The sequence below is a fragment of the Osmerus eperlanus genome, chromosome 1, assembly GCF_963692335.1.
Source record: "Osmerus eperlanus chromosome 1, fOsmEpe2.1, whole genome shotgun sequence".
Lineage (NCBI taxonomy): Eukaryota > Metazoa > Chordata > Actinopteri > Osmeriformes > Osmeridae > Osmerus > Osmerus eperlanus.
In genome coordinates this window covers 27,039,532-27,061,522 of record NC_085018.1, presented here as the reverse complement: position 1 = coordinate 27,061,522, position 21,991 = coordinate 27,039,532, and the positions used below count along the sequence as shown (strand labels likewise).

The window sequence follows — 21,991 nt, the reverse complement described above, 5'->3', positions numbered from 1 at the left end:
TTGGATTACCCAAACTCAGTAACGTAATCTGATTACTTTCCATTACTTTTGGATTACTTTCAAAACCTAGTTTTTTTTTTGTTTACATAACCTGGAAGAAGACTAAATCAAAAAACACCCCTGAAACTGTTGTAGCAGGACATACAGTAGCACTCCAAAATAAATAGAAAGTTCACCCCAATTTATGTCAATAAGGGTATTACTGTTAAGCAAATGTGAAACGTTACAGAGAAAATGACCAATGATAAAACAGCCAATTTTGCAATTAAAAGGATACATTTTTCAAAAGAAAATTGACTACTCCCAAATGTAAAAGTATCTCAAAGTAATCCTCAATATTTTTCAAACGTATCTGTAATCCGATTACATTTTTTTGCTAGTAAAGTAACGGATTACAGTTACAATTATTTTGTAATCAGATTACAGTAATCTGATTACTTGTAATCCGTCACTCCCCAACCCTGCCCCTGGGCCACCCCTCTCACTGACCGGCTGGTCAGTATCTTACCCCTGGGCCACCCCTCTCACTGATTGGCTGGTCAGTATCTTACCCCTGGGCCACCCCTCTCACTGACCGGCTGGTCAGTATCTTACCCCTGGGCCACCCCTCTCACTGACCGGCTGGTCAGTATCTTACCCCTGGGCCACCCCTCTCACTGACCGGCTGGTCAGTATCTTACCCCTGGGCCACCCCTCTCACTGACCGGCTGGTCAGTATCTTACCCCTGGGCCACCCCTCTCACTGACCGGCTGGTCAGTATCTTACCCCTGGGCCACCCCTCTCACTGACCGGCTGGTCAGTATCTTACCCCTGGGCCACCCCTCTCACTGACCGGCTGGTCAGTATCTTACCCTAACCCTAACACTGGGCCACCCCTCTCACTGACCGGCTGGTCAGTATCTTACCCCTGGGCCACCCCTCTCACTGACCGGCTGGTCAGTATCTTACCCCTGGGCCACCCCTCTCACTGACCGGCTGGTCAGTATCTTACCCCTGGGCCACCCCTCTCACTGACCGGCTGGTCAGTATCTTACCCTAACCCTAACACTGGGCCACCCCTCTCACTGACCGGCTGGTCAGTATCTAACCCCTGGGCCACCCCTCTCACTGACCGGCTGGTCAGTATCTAACCCCTGGGCCACCCCTCTCACTGACCGGCTGGTCAGTATCTAACCCCTGGGCCACCCCTCTCACTGACCGGCTGGTCAGTATCTTACCCCTGGGCCACCCCTCTCACTGACCGGCTGGTCAGTATCTTACCTCTGGGCCACCCCTCTCACTGACCGGCTGGTCAGTATCTTACCCCTGGGCCACCCCTCTCACTGACCGGCTGGTCAGTATCTTACCCCTGGGCCACCCCTCTCACTGACCAGCCGGTCAGTATCTTACCCCTGGGCCACCCCTCTCACTGACCAGCTGGTCAGTATCTTACCCCTGGGCCACCCCTCTCACTGACCAGCTGGTCAGTATCTTACCCTAACACTGGGCCACCAGCATCCCCCCGTCCTCTTCCTCTCTTTTGGTATCTTCCACCTGCCACGTGTGTCCACACTTCCTTAAACACTCTTAACCCTAACCCTTAAACACTCTTAACCCTAACCCTTAAACACTCTTAACCCTAACCCTTAAACACTCTTAACCCTAACCCTTAAACACTCTTAACCCTAACCCTTAAACACTCTTAACCCTAACCCTTAAACACTCTTAACCCTAACCCTAACCATTAAACACTCTTAACCCTAACCCTTAAACACTCTTAACCCTAACCCTAACCCTTAAACACTCTTAACCCTAACCCTTAAACACTCTTAACCCTAACCCTTAAACACTCTTTAAACCACTTATTGATATCTGTCACTTCTTTGGTTTCTCCACGCTCACAACTGTTATCAACATATCTTACCATACTGATGAATCTCAATATAGCAGTCGGTCTGTTAATCCAAAGAAATAGAAGAACCCATTCCCAAAGGATAATGTGGCGGTGTCAGCCCCTCACGTATTCTATTCTGTTGCTGAATCAGTTTCAACAGGGCGTGGTCCGTTCATGGTTTCTTCATAGTGTTAACAGAGTCCCTTTGTAGGCAGTGTGCGAATTATACAATGACAATCGGGGGGGTCAACTCAGTGCCCCCCCCCCCCCCCCCGGGACAAAGTTCACCCCTGCCGCCGCCCCAACCAAGTAAACTGTACGACAACGCACTACTAAAACTACAAACACTATTGTTTGTAGTCATTTCTTTCTGAAATAATCTTGAGTGACATATCTGACTGTTCATCACAAAATAAGGTTGTTGGAAATCTCTCCAAATTCTGACAAGCAATGAGACAGACAAATGAAGCTATCTTGCTTGATATAGAGTTAGCGATAGCTATCTTTTAAGTTGGTGTTTAACCATGTTTCTATCATTAAAATTTTTGTGAATATTCTACAGCTAATTGCCATTACAAATACATTAGTGACAGATTGTTGTGGTATTAGATAGCAAACTTGCCTTTCTTTCACTTTATCACGACGCAGAACGCATCGCTACACTGAGGTGATTCAACAATCTTCTGTATTGCACACTGCCTGGTCACTCGCGCGCGGTGTTTCTTGAGTTTTATTGGGCACTGGTCACTCGCGCTGTGTTTATTGAGTGAATTTTGGCTATGGCAGTCAGTGTAATAGTGTGTGATATTCCCTGCCATAAAGTCAACATTTCTGTGTATCGCCAACCTGTTATTGAATGAATATGGTAACTATATTGCGATATTTACGATTACAGGTAAGAACGATATATAAATGTATCGACCCCCCTGACCTGTGGTTTTTACCTCTTTTGGGGGGGTCCGAGCCTTAATCGGGGGGGTCAGACCCCCACAAACCGGAGGAGGTTGGAGGTGTGTGTGTGGAGAGAAGAGAGGTGTGTGTGGAGGGTGGAGGTGTGTTTGAGGAGGGTGGAGGGGTGTGTGTGGAGGGGTGTGTGTGGAGGGTGGAGGGGTGTGTGTGGAGGGTGGAGGGGTGTGTGTGGAGAGAAGAGGTGTGTGTGGAGGGTGGAGGTGTGTGTGTGGAGGGTGGAGGTCTGTGTGTGGAGGGTGGAGGTGTGTGTGTGGAGGGTGGAGGTGTGTGTGGAGGGTGGAGGGGTGTGTGTGGAGGGTGGAGGTGTTTGTGGAAGGTGGAGGTGTTTGTGGAGGGTGGAGGTGTGTGTGGAGGGTGGAGGTGTGTGTGGAGGTGTGTGTGTGGAGGTGTGTGTGGAGGGTGGAGGTGTTTGTGGAGGGTGGAGGGGTGTGTGTGGAGGTGTGTGTGTGGAGGGTGGAGGTGTTTGTGGAGGGTGGAGGTGTTTGTGGAGGGTGGAGGGGTGTGTGTGGAGGTGTGTGTGTGGAGGGTGGAGGTGTTTGTGGAGGGTGGAGGTGTTTGTGGAGGGTGGAGGGGTGTGGGTGGAGGGGTGTGTGGAGGGTGGAGGTGTGTGTGGATGGTGGAGGTGTGTGTGTGGAGGGTGGAGGTGTTTGTGGAGGGGTGTGTGTGGAGGGTGGAGGGGTGTGTGTGGAGGGTGGAGGTGTGTGTGGAGGGTGGAGGGGTGTGTGTGGAGGGTGGAGGGGTGTGTGGAGGGTGGAGGGGTGTGTGTGGAGGGTGGAGGGGTGTGTGTGGAGGTGTGTGTGGAGGTGTGTGTGTGGAGGTTGTGTGTGGAGGGTGGAGGGGTGTGTGTGGAGGGTGGAGGTGTGTGTGGAGGTGTATGTGGAGGGTGGAGGTGTGTGTGTAGGGTGGAGGTGTGTGTGGAGGGTGGAGGTGTATGTGGAGGGGTGTGTGTGGAGGGTGGAGGTGTATGTGGAGGGTGGAGGTGTGTGTGGAGGGTGGAGGGGTGTGTGGAGGGTGGAGGGGTGTGTGTGGAGGGGGAGAAGCATGAAACAGAAAGATGAGTGATTGAGATGAGAATGAGAGAGAAGAAGGCTTAGTTAATGTGATGATGTTCCTGGCCTTACAGGTTGGGAGAGCATCTCTCTCTCTCGTCGTTTCCTCCTCCCCATTCTTATCATTCTTGGTTCAGGGATTCCTCCAGGTCTTATTGTAGTGCTCTGTGACCAATGTTTCTGCAGCCAGTGTCTGTATACTGCAGCTGGAACATCCTCAACATGGTTCTTGGTGCTTAAGCCTGGAGGTGGAGAGAGAGATGGAAGGGGAGTGTCTGTAAGGGCTGTAACTGGGCTGGGGTCATAGGGTTCTCCAACCAATCATGCGTTAACCTGTGTGTGGGTCGTCACCCTGTCAGAACCAATCGGACGCAAGGGATTGAGACTTGTATCAGAGGCACTTCCTAGAATACACCAATGCATGCACACCTCACACACACACTTCCTGGTTCTGTGGTGTGTGTATCCTGTCTCCCTCTTGGTGTGAGTTTAATGGGATCTGACAGGTGAAGACATGAAATACAGCCTGGAAACACTGCACATGTCATCAAATATCACAGTGACAGCCCAGCTCCCAGGTTAGCCAAAACTGTGTGTGTATGTGTGTGTGAGAGATTAATGTGTGTATTAAGAAAGCAATAACTGCTTGTATGTGTGTGCGTGTATCTGCACATGCTCGTGTGTGTGTAAGAAAGAGTTTTGTGTGTCAGAAAGAAGGAAGGATGTGTGTGCACATATTTGGACAGGCTTGTGTGTGTGTTTAGAAGAAACAGATTGAGCGTCTGTCATAGGAAGGCCTTGTCTCTGGCACATCCACATCATCAGACAAACAGCCTGTGATTTACAGCCATAAAATCAGCCCTGCAGCCAGCCTAATCTATGAATGCACATGCCAAACCTTCGCTTCTGTCCAACTCCAGCAGCCGGTGGGTTTCAGATGATCAGCCACAGGGGGGTTTGTGAAAACCGTTAACTCAAGGATATCCAGTACTCTGCACTGAAGCCCCAATTTGTTTCCCCCACAAGACGTTCTCACAGTGTGTTGGGAAAGGTGCTCTGCCTGACTGAGTATGGAGGGAGGAGAGGAGGTAGAGAGGAGGAGAGGAGGTAGAGAGGAGGGGAGGAGAGGAGGTAGAGAGGAGGGGAGGAGAGGAGGAGAGGAGGTAGAGAGGAGGGAGAGGGGAGGAGAGGAGAGGAGGGGGGAGAGGAGGTAGAGAGGAGGGGAGGAGAGGAGGGAGAGGGGAGGAGAGGAGGGGGGAGAGGAGGTAGAGAGGAGGGGAGGAGGTAGAGAGGAGGGGAGGTAGAGAAAGGAGGGGAGGAGATGAGGGGAGGAGAGGAGGTAGAGAGGAGGGGAGGAGAGGAGGAGAGGAGGGAGAGGGGAGGAGAGGAGAGGAGAGGAGGGGGAGAGGAGGGGAGGAGAGGAGGGAGAGGGGAGGAGAGGAGGGGGGAGAGGAGGTAGAGAGGAGGGGAGGAGAGGAGGTAGAGAGGAGGGAGAGGGGAGGAGAGGAGGGGGGAGAGGAGGTAGAGAGGAGGGGAGGAGGTAGAGAGGAGGGGAGGTAGAGAAAGGAGGGGAGGAGATGAGGGGAGGAGAGTGAAGGAGGTAGAGAGGAGGGGAGGTAGAGAAAGGAGGGGAGGAGATGAGGGGAGGAGAGTGAAGGAGGTAGAGAGGAGGGGAGGTAGAGAGGTAGTTTTAATGAAATAGCAGGAGTGGATACTTCGCTCTGTAACATCAGATCACACACCAGGGCCCAGAGGACAGCTGCAAAGGCCAGCCCCTCCAGTCTGCTTGACAGGAATGCTAACTGTATGAATGAACACGCAGGGGAGCAGAGAGGGAGAGGACAGAGAGGAGGGTGTTTTTCTCTGTCAAGCCCACCCCACCATAGATGCCATACACTCATGAGAGGAAATGACAGCGTAGCGTAACACCAACTAACTGATTAGCAAGCTAACGTGGGTGAGTCAGAGTCTATTTGCGTCTCTGGCAAAAGATCAGTAACAAGGAAGCCCTTGTTCTTTATTTAACTTCCTGTCATTCCTGCTCCCATTCTGAAAGTAAACATGTTTCACAGGCAATATGTGTGATGACGTCTTTAAATGTTTGGATGTATACATTTTTTGGCAGTCATTTAGAGTTTCCTTGTCATCGAAAGCAGTTAGATACAGCACAAAGACAAACTGTTAGTTCAAGGAAGAGAAGTCTGACTCATTTAAAGTGAGCGGCCATTCACTACTCAACCCTAAAAACAGTCAATCTCAACACTGGTTTGACAATACAACCAACACAAATCAACCAACAAAACCAGGCAACCAAACTTGACATGAGGACTTCTATTTGTAACTTCTTCAGGATTTCCTGTTGTATAGTTTTGAGCTTCTGAGTATGAATTAGTCAGAGGCAACATGGGTAAGCAACAGACTGTTGCTTCTTTAAGCAGCACTGTGTGTGGCTTTCTCTGTCTCTCTCTCTGACTCTCTCTCTGACTCTCTCTCTGTCTCTCTCTCTGTCTCTCTCTCTCTCTCTGCCTTTCTCTCGCTCTCTCTCTCTCTCTCTCTCTCGCTCTCTCTCTCTCTCTCTCTCTCTCTGTCTGCCTTTCTCTCTCTCTCTCTCTGAAGCTCCATCCTCCATCTGTCACACTCAGGTAACTGGAATTCCTCTCGCTACCTTGAAGATAACCTCAAGGGTGCAAGCTGCCAGCACAGTGAGCTAGCAGGCCGCAGGAAGAGGAAGTGAGGCTTATTTTAGTCATCCCCCCCTCTCCTCTCTTCCTCGACGGCAAGGAATCTTTGATGTCTTTAGTGTGTTGTTGTCTGGGTGGGCTGCGGGGGCAGGAAGGGGGGAAGAGGGGAGAGCAGGAGATCAATGGAAAGAAGGTATGGAAAGGAGAAAGTTTTGTCAGGCAAACGGAAGAAACTCTTTTTCTGTTTGTAAAATGTCCCCACTAACAATTTTTCATATGTTTTCTGTTTTAAAAGAGAGATGGAAGGAGTTTTTAAAAGGTGCAGCACTGTTGTTGCAAGAGTTTCCATTTCCACTTGAACAAAGGTCTAAATATAAAGATAAGATGTCTATAGAAAAACTTTGCGATGCAAACCTGGTGAAACTGATAGACTGAATTGATGATGGTTGATTTGACTGTCAGCTACTGTATGGGTTAGGGTAAGGGTTAGGGCTTCTAGATTAAAATGTATTTTACTGTTTCTTCTGGAAGTAACATTGTAGAAAAACCTGTAAGTAATATTTTCAAATAGACTGTATGTTGGACTGAATATTTTGTCTTGTTACTGAATGATAAAAAAATAAATAGATTTGAAATTAATAGTATTGTCTGTGTTGGATTCAAATACAGAGTCACCAAACTTTGAAATTGAACAGGAGTTGAGGCTTTGCTCATAGCTTGTTTTTGTCGTTGTCAAAGTTCCTGATTTAGTCCCAGCACTGAAGCCTTTGCGGAGCTAATGAGCTCGTAGGAGAGTTGGTTGTTTTTGTTCCTGCTCTGTTGATGTTTACCTTCTGCTGGATGCTACATCTTACTCAGATTACTCAGATTGGACCTGCAGGAACATTGAGTCTGACTGTCTGTGTGTGTGTGTGTGTGTGTGTGTGTGTGTGTGTGTGTGTGTCTGATTGAATGTCATCCTTTATTTACGGTAAATGAATACACCAAACATGATAATTAAAACAATCATGATCTGATCATGCAGTGAGTGTTGAAGTCCACATGTGAATGATGGCAACAGGCAGGTCACCCAGTGCTGCTGCAGTGGCTTTAAGCACCATCTGTGATTCTCTCTTACAGAACAATCAAGGTGGAGGTGTACGACTGGGACCGAGATGGCAGGTAGGTATCTTTAGGTTTCCAATAGCTTGCTAGTATTTCACTGATCCATGCCTACGTAATAAATCAGTCCAAAAGTTTAGTTTCCACCACAACTTTCAGCCTCCTCAATGTGTTATTTACTTGACACAACACGTCTAGTCTTCTTCTGACTTCCCTGACAGTCATGACTTCATCGGGGAGCTCACCACCAGCTACCGAGAGCTTGCTCGAGGGCAGAGCCAATTCAATGTTTATGAGGTGAGTAACTTCACATTTTTAAAAGCTCAGAATCTTGAACTTCAGTCCATAAGAACATGTTTTTCAGAACTTCACCTTGAATGACAAGGTTAAGGTGGGTAAGTTAGGACGAAGATCAGAAGTTGTTTTACCATGAAATTGAATCTTGGTTTCTAAAACATGTGGGTGGTATTCAACCAATAAGAACTAGAATACTAGCATCATTCGTAAAATGATACGGCACTAGTGTCATTCTGTTATCTCACAGTCCTGTCACACTCAGGCATCTATTCTAATCTCCTAAATTATTCAGGACACAAAACTCTGTCTGTCAGGATTTGAAAAACCATCACAGAATATTGTCTTTAGCTCTGTCTAGTAAAATAAATTATTCCATGCATTAATAATTCCCTTTGTTAGAGTGTTTGTTTTCTCAGTCTAAATCCTGCACCTGTGGTGACATATCTAGAGTTAGATGGCTTTGCATTATTGTCTCCCCAACCTGCACCTTGGATTGGTTTCTGCTTGAAGTGAACACACACACTGCACACAGTACTGACACACACACTGCACACAGTACTGACACACACACACTGCACACAGTACTGACACACACAGAAACGGACAGGGCCATTAGCCGGAGTGTGAAATGGGATTAACAGCATAGCGTTCCCAGGGATTGTTATGGTTATTTCCCACAATCCGTCTTGCCGGTATACCACCTCACCCGCTCCTCTTCCTCCTCAACCTCACATCCTCTCAGCATGCTAACCAGGGACGACAGGCTGATTAAATAAACATGTCTAGGATACGGATTACGTCCTCAGGGAGAGCGGCTTGGAAGCAATCAGGTCACATGGTTGTGATTGATGCGTAGTGTAAGCATTACCACTTATTACTTATTTGAGTGTAATCAAATGTGGTATGGCAGCAGTTTAAAATGCATTAAACAAAATGCATAACCTTTTCAGCAATCCCAGGTTATGAATTAGCATCTTGTACCAAATAATTTATTTTATTGCGAGTTCTATTATGGTTTGTTACACGGACCTTATCGTAAACAGTATTGTTGTTCGGACAGTCAGAAAGCCACATAATAATAGAGACACAGGTTTCTCCTCAGCCCAGGGCCCCTGAACAGCAACCCCTCTACATTTGCCATTTTGTCACTAGCTGACAAGAACCTCCTGCACTTTCTTTATTTCTTTTTTTCTTTACTGTGTGTCAAACAAATTGCTTTCTCTCCATTTTAAATTAGGCTCTGTCACTTTCATGGTTGCTATGGTTGCTAGCTGTATGGAGCTAATTTACATTTAGTCATTTAGCAGACGCTCTTATCCAGAGCGACTTACAGTAAGTACAGGGACATTCCCCCGAGGCAAGTAGGGTGAAGTGCCTTGCCCAAGGACACAAGCCCAAGGCTTGACCGGGAATCGAACTGGCAACCTTCGGATTACTAGCCCGATTCCCTCACCGCTCAGCCACCTGACTCCACAGCTAATGAGACAAGGCATATTTGATCTTCAGGTGAGAACAGGCTTTTGTTCATGTGATTGATAGGAGGGGCAGGTACGGTCCAACTTTGATTCTTGTAGTTTGCTGTAACTTTCCTATCCAGCAACATTCTTTGACAACATTCTCTGGCTCTACACAGCTTAACTTTTAAGAATAGTGTGCTTCAGATATGGATACAATCCATAGGCATGCCCAGAGTAAGAACCTGTTTTTGTGTGTGTCCTATAGAATTAAAAAAAATGTATGTGTTAACTGTGTACAAAGTACAGTACAGAAACCTTGCTTGTTGTGTAAGGTCAGTCTGTGATCTGTGTCTCTGTAGGTTTTACAGCTATATTGTTTTAGGTTCATTTTAGCATTTATTGAGCACAGACAACAATCAGCTGTCATTAAAAGTCAATATGTGGCATGAAACTACTAATCCTTCAAGTGTGCGCTTAGTATCCCTATCATGCAGACATGTACGCACACACACACACACACTTGTACATGCAGACATGTACCTCTCATCCATCTTCCCTCCTCAACTCTGTCAATAACATAGATTTATGCATCACTCATCCTGTCTGCGTTCAGCTGTAACGGTGATGTGCATCAGTCATCCTGTCTGCGTTCAGCTGTAACGGTGATGTGCACCACTCATCCTGTCTGCGTTCAGCTGTAACGGTGATGTGTACCACTCATCCTGTCTGCGTTCAGCTGTAACGGTGATGTGTACCACTCATCCTGTCTGCGTTCAGCTGTAACAGTGGTGTGAAGATTTTTTTTTTTTTAAGCACCTGAATTTCACAGATAACTGAAGCGTTTCATTTGACACAGTGCTGTAAATGAGACAGTGCTGTAAATGACAAAGTGCTGTAAATGAGACAGTACTGTAAATGAGACAGCCGCAGCACATACACAGGATAGTTGGTCAGATTGTTCCTTGGAAGGAACTTCTGCCCCACGGAGAACTTAAAAACTGTTCATTAGATGGAATTCAGATACATCTGATGAACACCATACTCACTGTGGATTTGTTTTGTCTTGTTTATAGGTGATGAATCCCAAAAAGAAAATGAAGAAAAAGAAGTATGTACATTCGGGAACGGTGAGTAAGCTTGTCACAGTGGAGCAGAACAGCGGCCATTCCTATCCCTCCCCCTCCTCCTCCCCTTCTTTCTCTTCCTCCCCCTTCCTCCTCCTCCCCCTTCCTCCTCCTCCCCCCTTCCTCCTCCTCCCCCTTCCTCCTTCTCTTCCCCTTCCTCCTCCTCCACCCTTCCTTCTCTTCCTCCTCCACCCTTCCTTCTCCTCCTCCTCCTTTATTCCCCCTTCTGATAATTACCTTGGCATTGCCAACTCTTGGAGAAGGTTCGCAGTGCTTTCATTATGAGTGCGAATGTAGCTTTTCCTCATTAATTGGTATCTCCCTTCACCAGCTTACTAATTAAAAGTATAAAAAAGGAAGGAAGAAATAAAAGTGCAAGTAATTTTACTTATTTGTTGGAGCAGCTGTCTAAAGACAATTGTGCCTTGATCCTCCAGTCTTTCAGAACAATCCTTTGCATTGACAACTACTTAGGGGAATGTTCTTTTTTGTTAACACTGACATGTGATGTCAAGTGTAAGAAAGCTAACAAGTGTAATGGAAAAGAAAGACAAAGATGGGAGAGGACCCAGATTATGGATGTGGAAGGCACTGTCGGGTGAACTTTGACAGTGGCAGGGAAGCTTAGGAGGACAGGGGGAAGGATATGAAAGCTGCGCAGAGGGATCAGAGAATAAGCTTGTTAGCAAGCGGTGACGGTGGCTGATGTGATAACCTTTATGGTAGCATGTAGCATTGTGGAGGTGGCTAATGTGATGATCGATTGAGGGACCTATGCTTGCATCCTCTTTTTTTCAACAACTTTCCTCTACTTTCTCCCTTTTTCTCTTACTAACTCTTTCTTTCTCTTTCCCTCTCTCTCTTTCCACACACCCAGCCAGCTTTTAACAAATACATCCGATTGTCTGTTTTCTCAAGCGGCCTAAATTAACTCATCAGTCACGGTGTAACATTGAGCAAGCTAAGCTTAGCTAGCGAGTGAGGACGTTGATCGGGTGAATTGGATAGCGAGACTCTTGTCTCTGAGGGAGTAAACAGATGTTGTTTTTCTCAATCACAGGTGACTCTGCTCTCGTTCTCAGTCGAAGCGGAGTGCACTTTTCTGGACTACATCAAAGGAGGGTGAGTGAGGAGGAAAGATGGAAAAGAGAATGTTCATTTACACACAGTGGATCCCTAACCTTAGTATACATGTGTGTGTCCAGTCCACATGTGTGTGTGTGTGCTTAAAATTGGGCAAACTACCATCAATCACATGCTATAAGTTACTTAATAGAAGGTTGTCTATGGTCTAGAAGTTCGGTTCTATTAATATCCCTCAATTTCCCCAAAACTGGAGAGATCATGTCAGTAGGCCTGCGGAGCCTGTCTCTTCTAAGGATCAAAAACCAACTGACAAACTTTGTATTTTGAGGTGAGCTGCTCCAGGCGGCAGGGACAGCACTTTGATCAGCCCTCAATCACCCTGTCCGACATCTCGCTGTTATCGCTGTCTGTTTGACATTCTGATCGTGGTAGATGTTGACATGCATATTTGACGAGCGTGACACATCTGGAAGCTTTTGGGCTGGCCACGTTTGGCAACCCCCGGGGCAAAGGTTTCTAACCTTCAAAAGTATCAGTTCAACCTGAGAGCTAGAGAAAACTCTATTTGGAATGACAGTTAAGGTGAGAGATATTACTGCACATCCCAGACACATTGTTTTTCACCAATGATTATTAGGATAATAACAACTTTCAAGAAGATACTTGGCTACTAAGAATTTGACTTCTGACCATTACATATCAATTGAAAACCACCCTAAACATTGAATATGACCGTAGACGGGCATGAGTTTATTCGACTGTTATATATACTTATATACCTGTATCTTGGCAAGATTGTGCTTGCTCTCTTTTTCTGTGAGTCACTATTATGGTGTGTTGCATAGAATCAGGGGAAGAGGAGCAGAGGTTAGGGGTCAGGGGGGTCTGAAGGACACTGTAGCAGAAGTGACAGTTATTTTAGGATGTTAGGAACAAAGAAGAATAAAATGTATTCAGAGTAAATGACAAGCAGTCATTAGGACACTTCTTCACTTTGTTTTTGTATGAGGTAAATTTGTCGCAATACGACGGTGGGTCACAATGACTGATGGGTCAGAATGACCCGAAGATAACACAAGGGTTAAACGTCCTTTTAAGTTTTCCCTTCTCGTGATATTTTCAGGCATTTAGCCTACTCATATTGCATTCATTCATTAATAAAGAACCCCCTTTGAAGATTATTTACGACGTTACCGGCAGTAGAAGATGGAATCGCGATTCAAACATTACCATCTGCTAACTGAAAATATGCCCCCAAAAACGTAAATAAGCTTGACATTTATTTAGTGGAAAATCGCTCATTCATAAAAAGCTCACTGGTAGCGATCATTGTCAGTAACAACGCAAAATGCGATATAGCCCTGTGTGGAGAAGCTGCCCCGGTAAATTGTACTACTACGGTACAGTCAGTACTAGACTACTGCTGTGTTGGTCTTGGTAGCGATTGCGTTGGTTGAATTCGATTTAACGTTCCGTTGTACGGTTTAGGCTGAAATTAATTATTTTCATGAACAGGTTGACAAAGTTTAGGCTGTGGCAATGAAGTTCAGGTTAGTGGTCAGAGACTTTTGATTTAAGTAAGGGGAGTGCCGAACATGTTCTGTCGCCGTTTGATTTCCTAAACAGCTGTGTACTGTAGATGTTTTTGTAGTGTGTCTCGCGTAAGCTACAGCGTTGCAGTTAGCTACACTGGTTTGAAACCACAGGTAATGGTAATTTCACCAACAAATCGTTTACTAATGTCAGAATAAATCCTACAACGAAAATGTATATGTGAGGAATGTGTATTTTAACGATTGAAAACAAATACATCATAGACCACTGTAGTATGTGTTGCCCGGGCAACACAGGCTATAATGTCATGATGCTAATACTTCAGTGAAATAGTAGACTACTGTTTCCGAAAGTAGATGTACTTCCTTAATAATATTAGCTTATATTGTAGTTACATTACACATCACAATTGTGTGTCATATCACAAAGTAAAATGAGTAAATAGTTATCACCCTGGCCTCTTTGCTTGTGGCGTTTCTGCAGCTGCCTTGCAGTAAAGCTATAGTTAGCCTAGCTATCCCTGAACAGATGCGAAACGAATGTTCTGCCAAAGGTAGTCAGGCGTGTTTTCGTGACGTTAGTGACGTAGTGACGTTAGTAACGTCAGTGACTGTGGCTAGCAAATTAGCTGCCTAGCTATCCCCCAAGTTAACAGATACGAAACGAATGTTCTGCCAAAGGTAGTCACGCGTGTTTTCGTGACGTAGTGACGTTAGTAACGTCAGTGACTGTGGCTAGCAAATTAGCCACCGTTAGCTTCACTTTTCGCCACAAAAACTTAACTTCAGCCTAAACCATGCAACGGAACGTAAATTCCAATAGAAGCAACTCAATCGCTACCAAGACGAAACTTTTGACACCTACGTTGTCTATGTAGGCCAAATATTGACTGAGTTTTAGGGGGGCAAAAAGAAAAAAATAAAATAATAATAATAATATATATGTGAGAGAACAAAGGTTGTGCTCTCGCCGAAGGCTTGAGCACACCCAAATATATATGTGAGAGAACAAAGGTTGTGCTCTCGCCGAAGGCTTGAGCACACCCAATAACATATATGTGAGAGAACAAAGGTTGTGCTCTCGCCGAAGGCTTGAGCACACCCAATAAGACAAAGGTGTTTAGGTGTATGTGTGTTAGCTGGCAAGTGAAAGCAGGTGCAGACACAGTGACAGTAAACTGATTAAGCTCCAGGCTCAATCAGGAGAGGAAATTGCCACTCAAGCAGAAGTACCAGATTTAGTGCAAATACTAGAATCAGTGTCAAAATACGTCACCATAAACAGATGTTACACACAATATGCACTCAACACAACCACACCCATCCACCCGCACAGACACACAGAAACAGAAGGGCTCTTGATGAACAGTTCAGACACCATGAAAGAGAAGGGTCTCTCAGGAGCCAGTGGGCGGGAGGAAGGGGGAGGAAGGGAGGGAGGAGGAAAGCAGGTCAGTTTGACAGACAAACTGTCAAACCATAGTTACAGTCAAATAATTTAAACATGGAGGAAATCAACATAATTCCCAAACATTACTTCATACTCCATATTTTATACCAATACATTGGGATTTCCACTCAGGAAAAAGACAGTCATAAAACCATAAAGAAATGTATTTTCGAGCCGGGCTATGAGTTTTGCAATAGGTTCTCCAGCACTTATCATGAATGGATAATAACATTAATAAATACTGTCCACGTTTACATCCAGCCTACCTAGCCTGAAAGGTTAACGGGATTTCTTTTTCAAATTCATTATACTTTATTATCTCCCCCCCCCCTTGTCTCTGACTGAATAGCTAATGGTTTGCGTTTATCCTTCTCTAAAAAGCCATGTCTCGCTCATGAAGATTATTGCAGTGAAAGCGTTTCATCAGGGAGAAAATTGAATTAGGATTTGTTCATAAGGGCTCCATCAGTTTAATTGCTTGTCATTCAGTTTAGTGCATGTTCCTCTTCCCCTCCTTCTCCTCCTGCTGTCTGTAAGAAGGGCAGATGCTCCTGCTGTCTGTAAGAAGGGAAGATGATACAGTTGGTATTAGCTAGCTTCAGTCAGAATGCTGCTGCTAATAAAGACAAAACAGTTTGAGCACATTACACCAATTCTCAAATCTCTGCATTGGCTCCCGGTGTGTCAGAGAATTTATTTAAAACACTGCTGCTCACCTATAAATCTCTAAATGGTTTTGGGCCAAAATACATCTCTGAAATTCTTTTACAAAATGAACCCTCTAGACCCCTCAGGTCATCTGCCTCTAGACCCCTCAGGTCATCTGGGACGCGTCTGTTCACTGTCCCCAGAGTTTAAAACAAAACATGGAAATGCAGCATTTAGCTACAATGCAAGATTTAAGACTTGATCCAACATTGACTACGTTTTATTCCAGACTAAAAACATTTATGTTCACCATTGCTTTCTGATATATTACAAAACTTGCACTTTGAATTTTTCTCATTAATTTAAATTAATAATTAATTTTTACACATTCTTTTTAAAATCTTGTTTCATTGTATGACATGTTGTTATGTGAAGCACATGAAGTCTAGCCTGGTCCTAACTAGACCCTCGTACATTTCATTTGTACAGAGAGTCTGGGCTCGCTCCATTGACAAGCGTTGACTTCCTTGTAGGCGGGTACTCTGTTGAAGTTTAAAACTATTGGATCTGCCCAGAGCCACTCTGATCTGCCATAACCAATCGCTAGTGTTCGCCTTAGCCAATTCCTTCACCACTACTGTAAGAGAGCTAGCTGCCGTAGCTGGAAAATCAAACTGTTCCCGAACCCCGTGGGGAGGAGGGCCACAACATCATGGCCACTAACAAAGCTCAGCAAAACTTGTTCTTGCTCCGGCTTTAGCTGTTGGATATTCGGCAGCGTTGCCACAACGGACCGAATGGCTTCGCTCGCATCTTTCTCCGCCACCATTACGGAACTCCAACACAAACTAGCGCACGACATCAACGTCAACATTCTCAGCCACTCCCTCTGTTCGCTGATTGGCCGGTAGAAAATTAACCTGAGACGTCTGACTTACGTACCCTCATGGCCAGACCTACTACAGAAGCAAAATGAAAATTGAGCGGAAGTACGTAGGAGGGCAGAGCCAGGCTACATGAAGTCTGCCTTGTGTATGAAATGTGCTCGATGGAAAGTGTCTTGATACAAGGGCACACACACACATGTTCACAAGAACACCCCTATCAGGAGTAAATCATTAGTAATTTAATTCATATGTGATATGGACTGCATTTGTATATGTTTGTCAATATGTGTGTGTATGTGTGTTTGTACGTACCATACTGTATGTGTGTTTGTGTGTGCGTGTGTGTGATCAGTTTTTACTTGATCCTCTCTCCATCCCAATTTCAGAACACAGATCAATTTCACTGTGGCCATCGATTTCACTGCTTCTAATGGTGAGTGATTCTAAAGGGGATGTGTGCTGGGGATGAATGGAGATGCTCTGGTCTTACTGCCGTCAGTCCAGGGTTAAGTTAAAACTCTCAGTGCAGGGTTAGGGTTACCTCCTCAGTCCAGGGTTAAGTTAAAACTCTCAGTCCAGGGTTAGGGGTTACCCTCTCAGTCCAGGGTTAGGGTTACCCTCTCAGTCCAGGGTTAAGTTAAAACTCTCAGTCTAGGGTTAGGGTTACCCTCTCAGTCTCAGTCTAGGGTTAAATTAACCCTCTGTTTATCTCTCTCTCACACACATATTCCAACTCTCTCCCCTGTCTCTGTCTCTACCTGGCCATCCACACACCCCTCATCCTGTGCACCTGTTCAAATATACATAACCAGGATGGAAGAGTTAGGGATAGACTAGGGTTAGGCAGAGGGTTATGGATACACTAGGGTTAGGATTAGGCAGAGGGTTATGGATATAGTGTGTTAGATTAGGGTTAGGCAGAGGGTTATGGATATAGTGTAGGGTTAGGTTAGGGTTAGGTTTTGAGAAGGGAAGGGAACCGGACACCCAAAAGGGTGCCAGGTAGGCACGGGCACAGGGACCACTTTATCCAACCCTCAGAAATATGAGGTATTTCAAAACGAGACAGGAAACAAACAGGATATAGATAGTATACATATAATGGATAACCAGAGGAAGGTAGAGTTAGGTTAGGGTTAGGCAGAGGGTTATGGATACACTAGGGCAGGGGTCGGCAACAGGCGGCCGCGGGGCAATTGTGGCCCTCCAGCGATTTTATTTGGCCCGTCAAAATATTTCCGCTTATATTTTTTTTCTATCGTTTTTTTCCCCGTCGACTTTTATTTTGAAACCGGAAACTGGGTATGGTGTCATTGACTTTTCTGAAGTATTTTCTCGCTATGTCATCGCTACCATAGACATATGATCCAAAGCACCCCGATAGCACCCCCCAAAATATTGCTTGTGAAATTAAGAGTTTTCAGGCCCGGAGTGGCCATCGGGAGAATAGGGAGAATTCACGGTGGGCCGCTCTGCCCGCTTATAAATTAGGCCAGAAGATCACTTGCTTTCTCTTAGTTTTTTCACACACCGAATAAAAGCATATGTCTTAAGTTTGTTAAGTTACTGTGTGACTGATAAGTAAGCTAATAGGCTACATTAGGTTTTAATCTAATTAAGCGCATGATCTGACCGTGCATTAAAAAGTGCTGTCGCGCATGCTCTCTTTCTCAAACACAAGTATGTGTACCAAGTTGTTGCTATGGAGACAACCCTAAACCATCATTTATTGTTGTGGAGGGAGTTAGCTAGATTAAGTTGATGCGAAAAGAATAAACTGGAAGGGAAAAAGATCCCAGGAGGAACTGAAAAAGCCAGGTAAAAAAAGAAAGATCTGTCACTTCATAAATCTAGGTTCTTGCAAGGGTGGGAAAAATGTTTTCTTAAAAGCCCTGAATCTTTCAGGTAAACATTTGGGTTGTAATTTCCGGAAAATATAAGAATATGAGTCCAACGTAATGTTTATTTAGGTTAGGCTACATAAAGTTTAAAAACTATTTTGCACCGAAATTAATGCAAAACCTTTCGCTCGCGCGAATGCGCGCTCGCATTAATATGAACTTCCGATTTCACCTCACATCAAAACCTTCGCTAGGTCCTAGTAATCCTATTCTCACTGGATGACAGTATTTATGTGCACCAACGATGACGACCCACCACGTTGGGATGACAGTGACGACCATGTTGATAGAGAGAGTTCGTTAAAATAATGAAATTATTCAAACAGACCACCAATTCACATTCACATGGTTAATAGGCCTAGTTGTTGCCAGTGCACGTATCGCAAGGGCACCTATCGCAGCGTCTAAATAGGCAGTAACACAGACTCTGGCCCGTCATCTTGTGGCGAGGAAAAATACTGGCCCGCGGCCCAAGTTACTTGCCGACCCCTGCACTAGGGTTAGGGTTAGGCAGAGGGTTACGGATACACTAGGGTTAAGATTAGGCAGAGGGTTACGGATATAGTGTAGGGTTAGGTTAGGGTTAGGCAGAGGGTTACGGATACACTAGGGTTAGGGTTAGGCAGAGGGTTATGGATAACCGGTTAGGGTTAGGCAGAGGGTTACGGATACACTAGGGTTAGGGTTAGGCAGAGGGTTACGGATATAGTGTAGGGTTAGGTTAGGGTTAGGCAGAGGGTTATGGATACACTAGGGTTAGGGTTAGGCAGAGGGTTATGGATATAGTGTAGTCTTTGTTCCTGTGCGCCTGGTCACACGCTGTGACTCGACTCGGATGTGATGGCTGCACAAGCCCTCAGCTTCACAGAAGGACCCAAGGCTGAAAGCCACACTTATGGCTAATGACTCTACTTACAGCCAGTAATTATGGCTAAGAGTCAAGCCTTTCTATGGCAGTTAGAGACAAAATGGGGATTTACTTCCCAAAGGGTTGAGGAAGGGATCCTAAACGCCTGTTATTTGGAGCAGTATGCAGCCTTTCCAGTGCTCAGCATGACCTGCAATTAATCCAAGATGTTGTGTTGCTTCACAGGATACTTTGAGGCCCATATAATATAGACCTGCAAAGTCCCCCTTGAATAATCATATTTATAATCCCAGAAGAATAATAGTCCTACATGATATGGACACACCCCATTCAGTACTGATGGTAGGCTTGCTCACAAAACAGTTGCTACGGTTTAGATGCAATTCTTTTCAAGCTTTGTTCCCTTCTAACCGACTGTAGTTTGTAGAGGTCATGGGGTATTTATTTTGCATGCTAATGTTTGGCTGATGTTGGAAACGACATTCATTCGTTTGTGAATGCTCACGACTGCATTCAAGGTCCCACCGCTGATCTGTATATCCCCATCTACACATCTTCTGGAGGAACTCCACACAACTACTTCTTATTGACCTCAGCTTGACATTACCTCCTGACCTTTAACCCACTCAGGTAACCCGTCGCAGTCCACCTCCCTTCACTACATGAACCCGTACCAGATGAACGCCTACGCCATGGCTCTGAAGGCTGTGGGCGAGATCATCCAGGACTATGACAGTGATAAGATGTTCCCTGCCCTGGGCTTCGGGGCCAAGCTGCCCCCTGATGGGAGGGTGTCCCATGAGTTCCCCCTGGTAAGTAACTAGTGTGTGTGTTGTATCTGTTGTTGTATGTGTGTTGTATCTATGTTTCTTTGATATGAAAAGTCTGTCTTCAACCTGTCGCATTATTATGAGGGGAACGAGACATCACCTTTTATCAGACTGAACTCAAACAATGTTTGTCCTCTCCAGAATGGCAACATGGACAACCCTTACTGTAACGGCATAGAGGGAATCCTGGAGGCCTACCACCAGAGTCTAAAGACCGTCCAACTCTACGGTCCAACCAACTTCGCCCCTGTTGTGAACCATGTTGCCAGGTAAGGTCATAAACACAACCTGCACCTGCTTCAGGCATACAGTAACTTTGACAGGGAGTCAGGTGGCTGAGCGGTTAGGGAATCGGGCTAGTAATCTGAAGGTTGTCTGTTCGATTACCGGCCGTGTCAAATGACGTTGTGTCTTTGGGCAAGGAACTTCACCCTACTTGCCTCGGGGGGAATGTCCCTGTACTTACTGTAAGTCGCTCTGGATAAGAGTGTCTGTTAAATGACTAAATGTAAACTTAAAGTACAGCATAACGCTAAGAACATTACAATTATGTGCCATGGAATTTACATTCACATTTTTTTAATGTTCTTACAGTTTGTCTTTCCTTCTCAAAAACGATTAACTGCAACACAAATTTAAGATTTATTCATTTTCATCTATGAATTATTGTTAAACACCATAAACATGACACATGATCTATTCAATAATTTTAAACACTTTTGAAAACATTGTATACACTTTTGTAATCGCATCAATGAACAAAGTAATGCTGTGAATTAGTCCCCCTGGACCAATACCGAAGGGAGGCCAATCCTCTCTCACTGTGACAGAGGAGGGCTTCAGCTTGATCATGACTCATCAGCAGCGCTAGCCTATCATCAGAGATGGGAAGTAACCAGTTACTTAAGTAGATTTTTCTGGTATCAGTACTTTACTTCACTATGTAATTTTCTGACAACTTTTCACTTTCAGAACAAGCCTTGTTACTTTAGCTTACATCTGTATTTGGTGGCATGATCAATATTATTTTGTGTCATTGCGCAACAAACGCAGGCACAAAATCTGGCACAACAAACGTGAAATAATCTACAAAGCTACCATGGAGCAAGGCAGACTTGATGAGGACTCTACTCTATTGTACTCTGCTCTATTCTGCTTTACAATTATATATTTTCAAAACTAAAGTTTGTATCATTGATGAGTACATGATGAGGACTCGACTATACTCTACTGTACTCTGCTAAAAAAAAAAAACATTAGAAAAACTTTTTTCTAAAGTTCTTTTTCACACACAGTGAAAGGAGAGGAGAGGGAAGAGTAGAGAAGCCTAAAACAGAGTTGAGCAGATTACAATAGAGTACAGTAGAGTTAGTATAGTAGTCGTCATCAAGTACTCATCAACGATGCAATATTTTCTAACAAAAGTTTTGAAAAAAAAGTTTTGAACGATTTAAACTATATTTTCGATTTCTTTAAAAAAATAGGTTTGCATCGTTGATGAGTACTTGATAATGACTCTACTATACTCTCCTCTATTGTACTCTGCTTTGCTTTACTCACTCTGTTTTAGGCTTCTATACTCTCTCCTCTTCTCCTGTCTCCTTTCCTTTCACTGTGTGTGAAAACAAACGTTGAAAAAAAACTTCTGATAGGTTGAATTTTTTTGTGATTTTTTTTGTTTTTGTTTTGAAAGGTAGGAAAAACTCAAATAAAAGGTACATTATGGTTGAATTTTTGTACTAATGTATTAATATGATGTGAGGTCCAGTTACCTGCATGACACTAAAACAGGTGTAGTAATGGCTATGTTTTACTTAGGTATATGTCAGAGCTCACACTTCTTTACTTTAACTTGAGTGAAAACGTGTAGTCAGTACATCAACTTTTACCAGTCTTTTTAAACATGAGTATCTGTACTTCTAATTGAGTGAAGGATATGTGTTCTTTAGCCATCTCTGGCTATCATAACATGACTCACACAGCTTTGTTAGTGTGTCCTAGCCCCTCAGTCTTCCAGCCCTCCAGCTCCCAGCGTTCTGGATCACTGGCCATGACCGTCTGCCTTTTACTGGGTGCAAAATAACAGGATACAACATGTATTCACCATACTGAAATCAGATTAGAGAAAAGAGTATCTCTATCTTTCTCTCCCTCATTCAGTTAGATAAGCCCTTTCTCTCTCACTCTCTTTTTTCTCCGTCTTTGTCCTTTGATTC

At 44.7% G+C, this 21,991-nt stretch overlaps 1 protein-coding gene across 2 annotated transcripts in view; it reads left to right on the top strand.

Annotated features, from left to right (window-relative positions):
- Window positions 1–21,991, top strand: part of cpne5b (copine Vb) — a 122,106-nt gene that overhangs the window by 89,977 nt on the left and 10,138 nt on the right. For both annotated transcript variants that reach the window (XM_062474017.1, XM_062474016.1), the window contains 7 exons: window positions 7,693–7,734; window positions 7,896–7,971; window positions 10,502–10,555; window positions 11,613–11,674; window positions 16,563–16,609; window positions 19,576–19,757; window positions 19,917–20,044. In XM_062474017.1, the coding sequence (XP_062330001.1) occupies window positions 7,693–7,734; window positions 7,896–7,971; window positions 10,502–10,555; window positions 11,613–11,674; window positions 16,563–16,609; window positions 19,576–19,757; window positions 19,917–20,044 (591 nt within the window). The remainder of the gene's footprint in view (window positions 1–7,692; window positions 7,735–7,895; window positions 7,972–10,501; window positions 10,556–11,612; window positions 11,675–16,562; window positions 16,610–19,575; window positions 19,758–19,916; window positions 20,045–21,991) is intronic.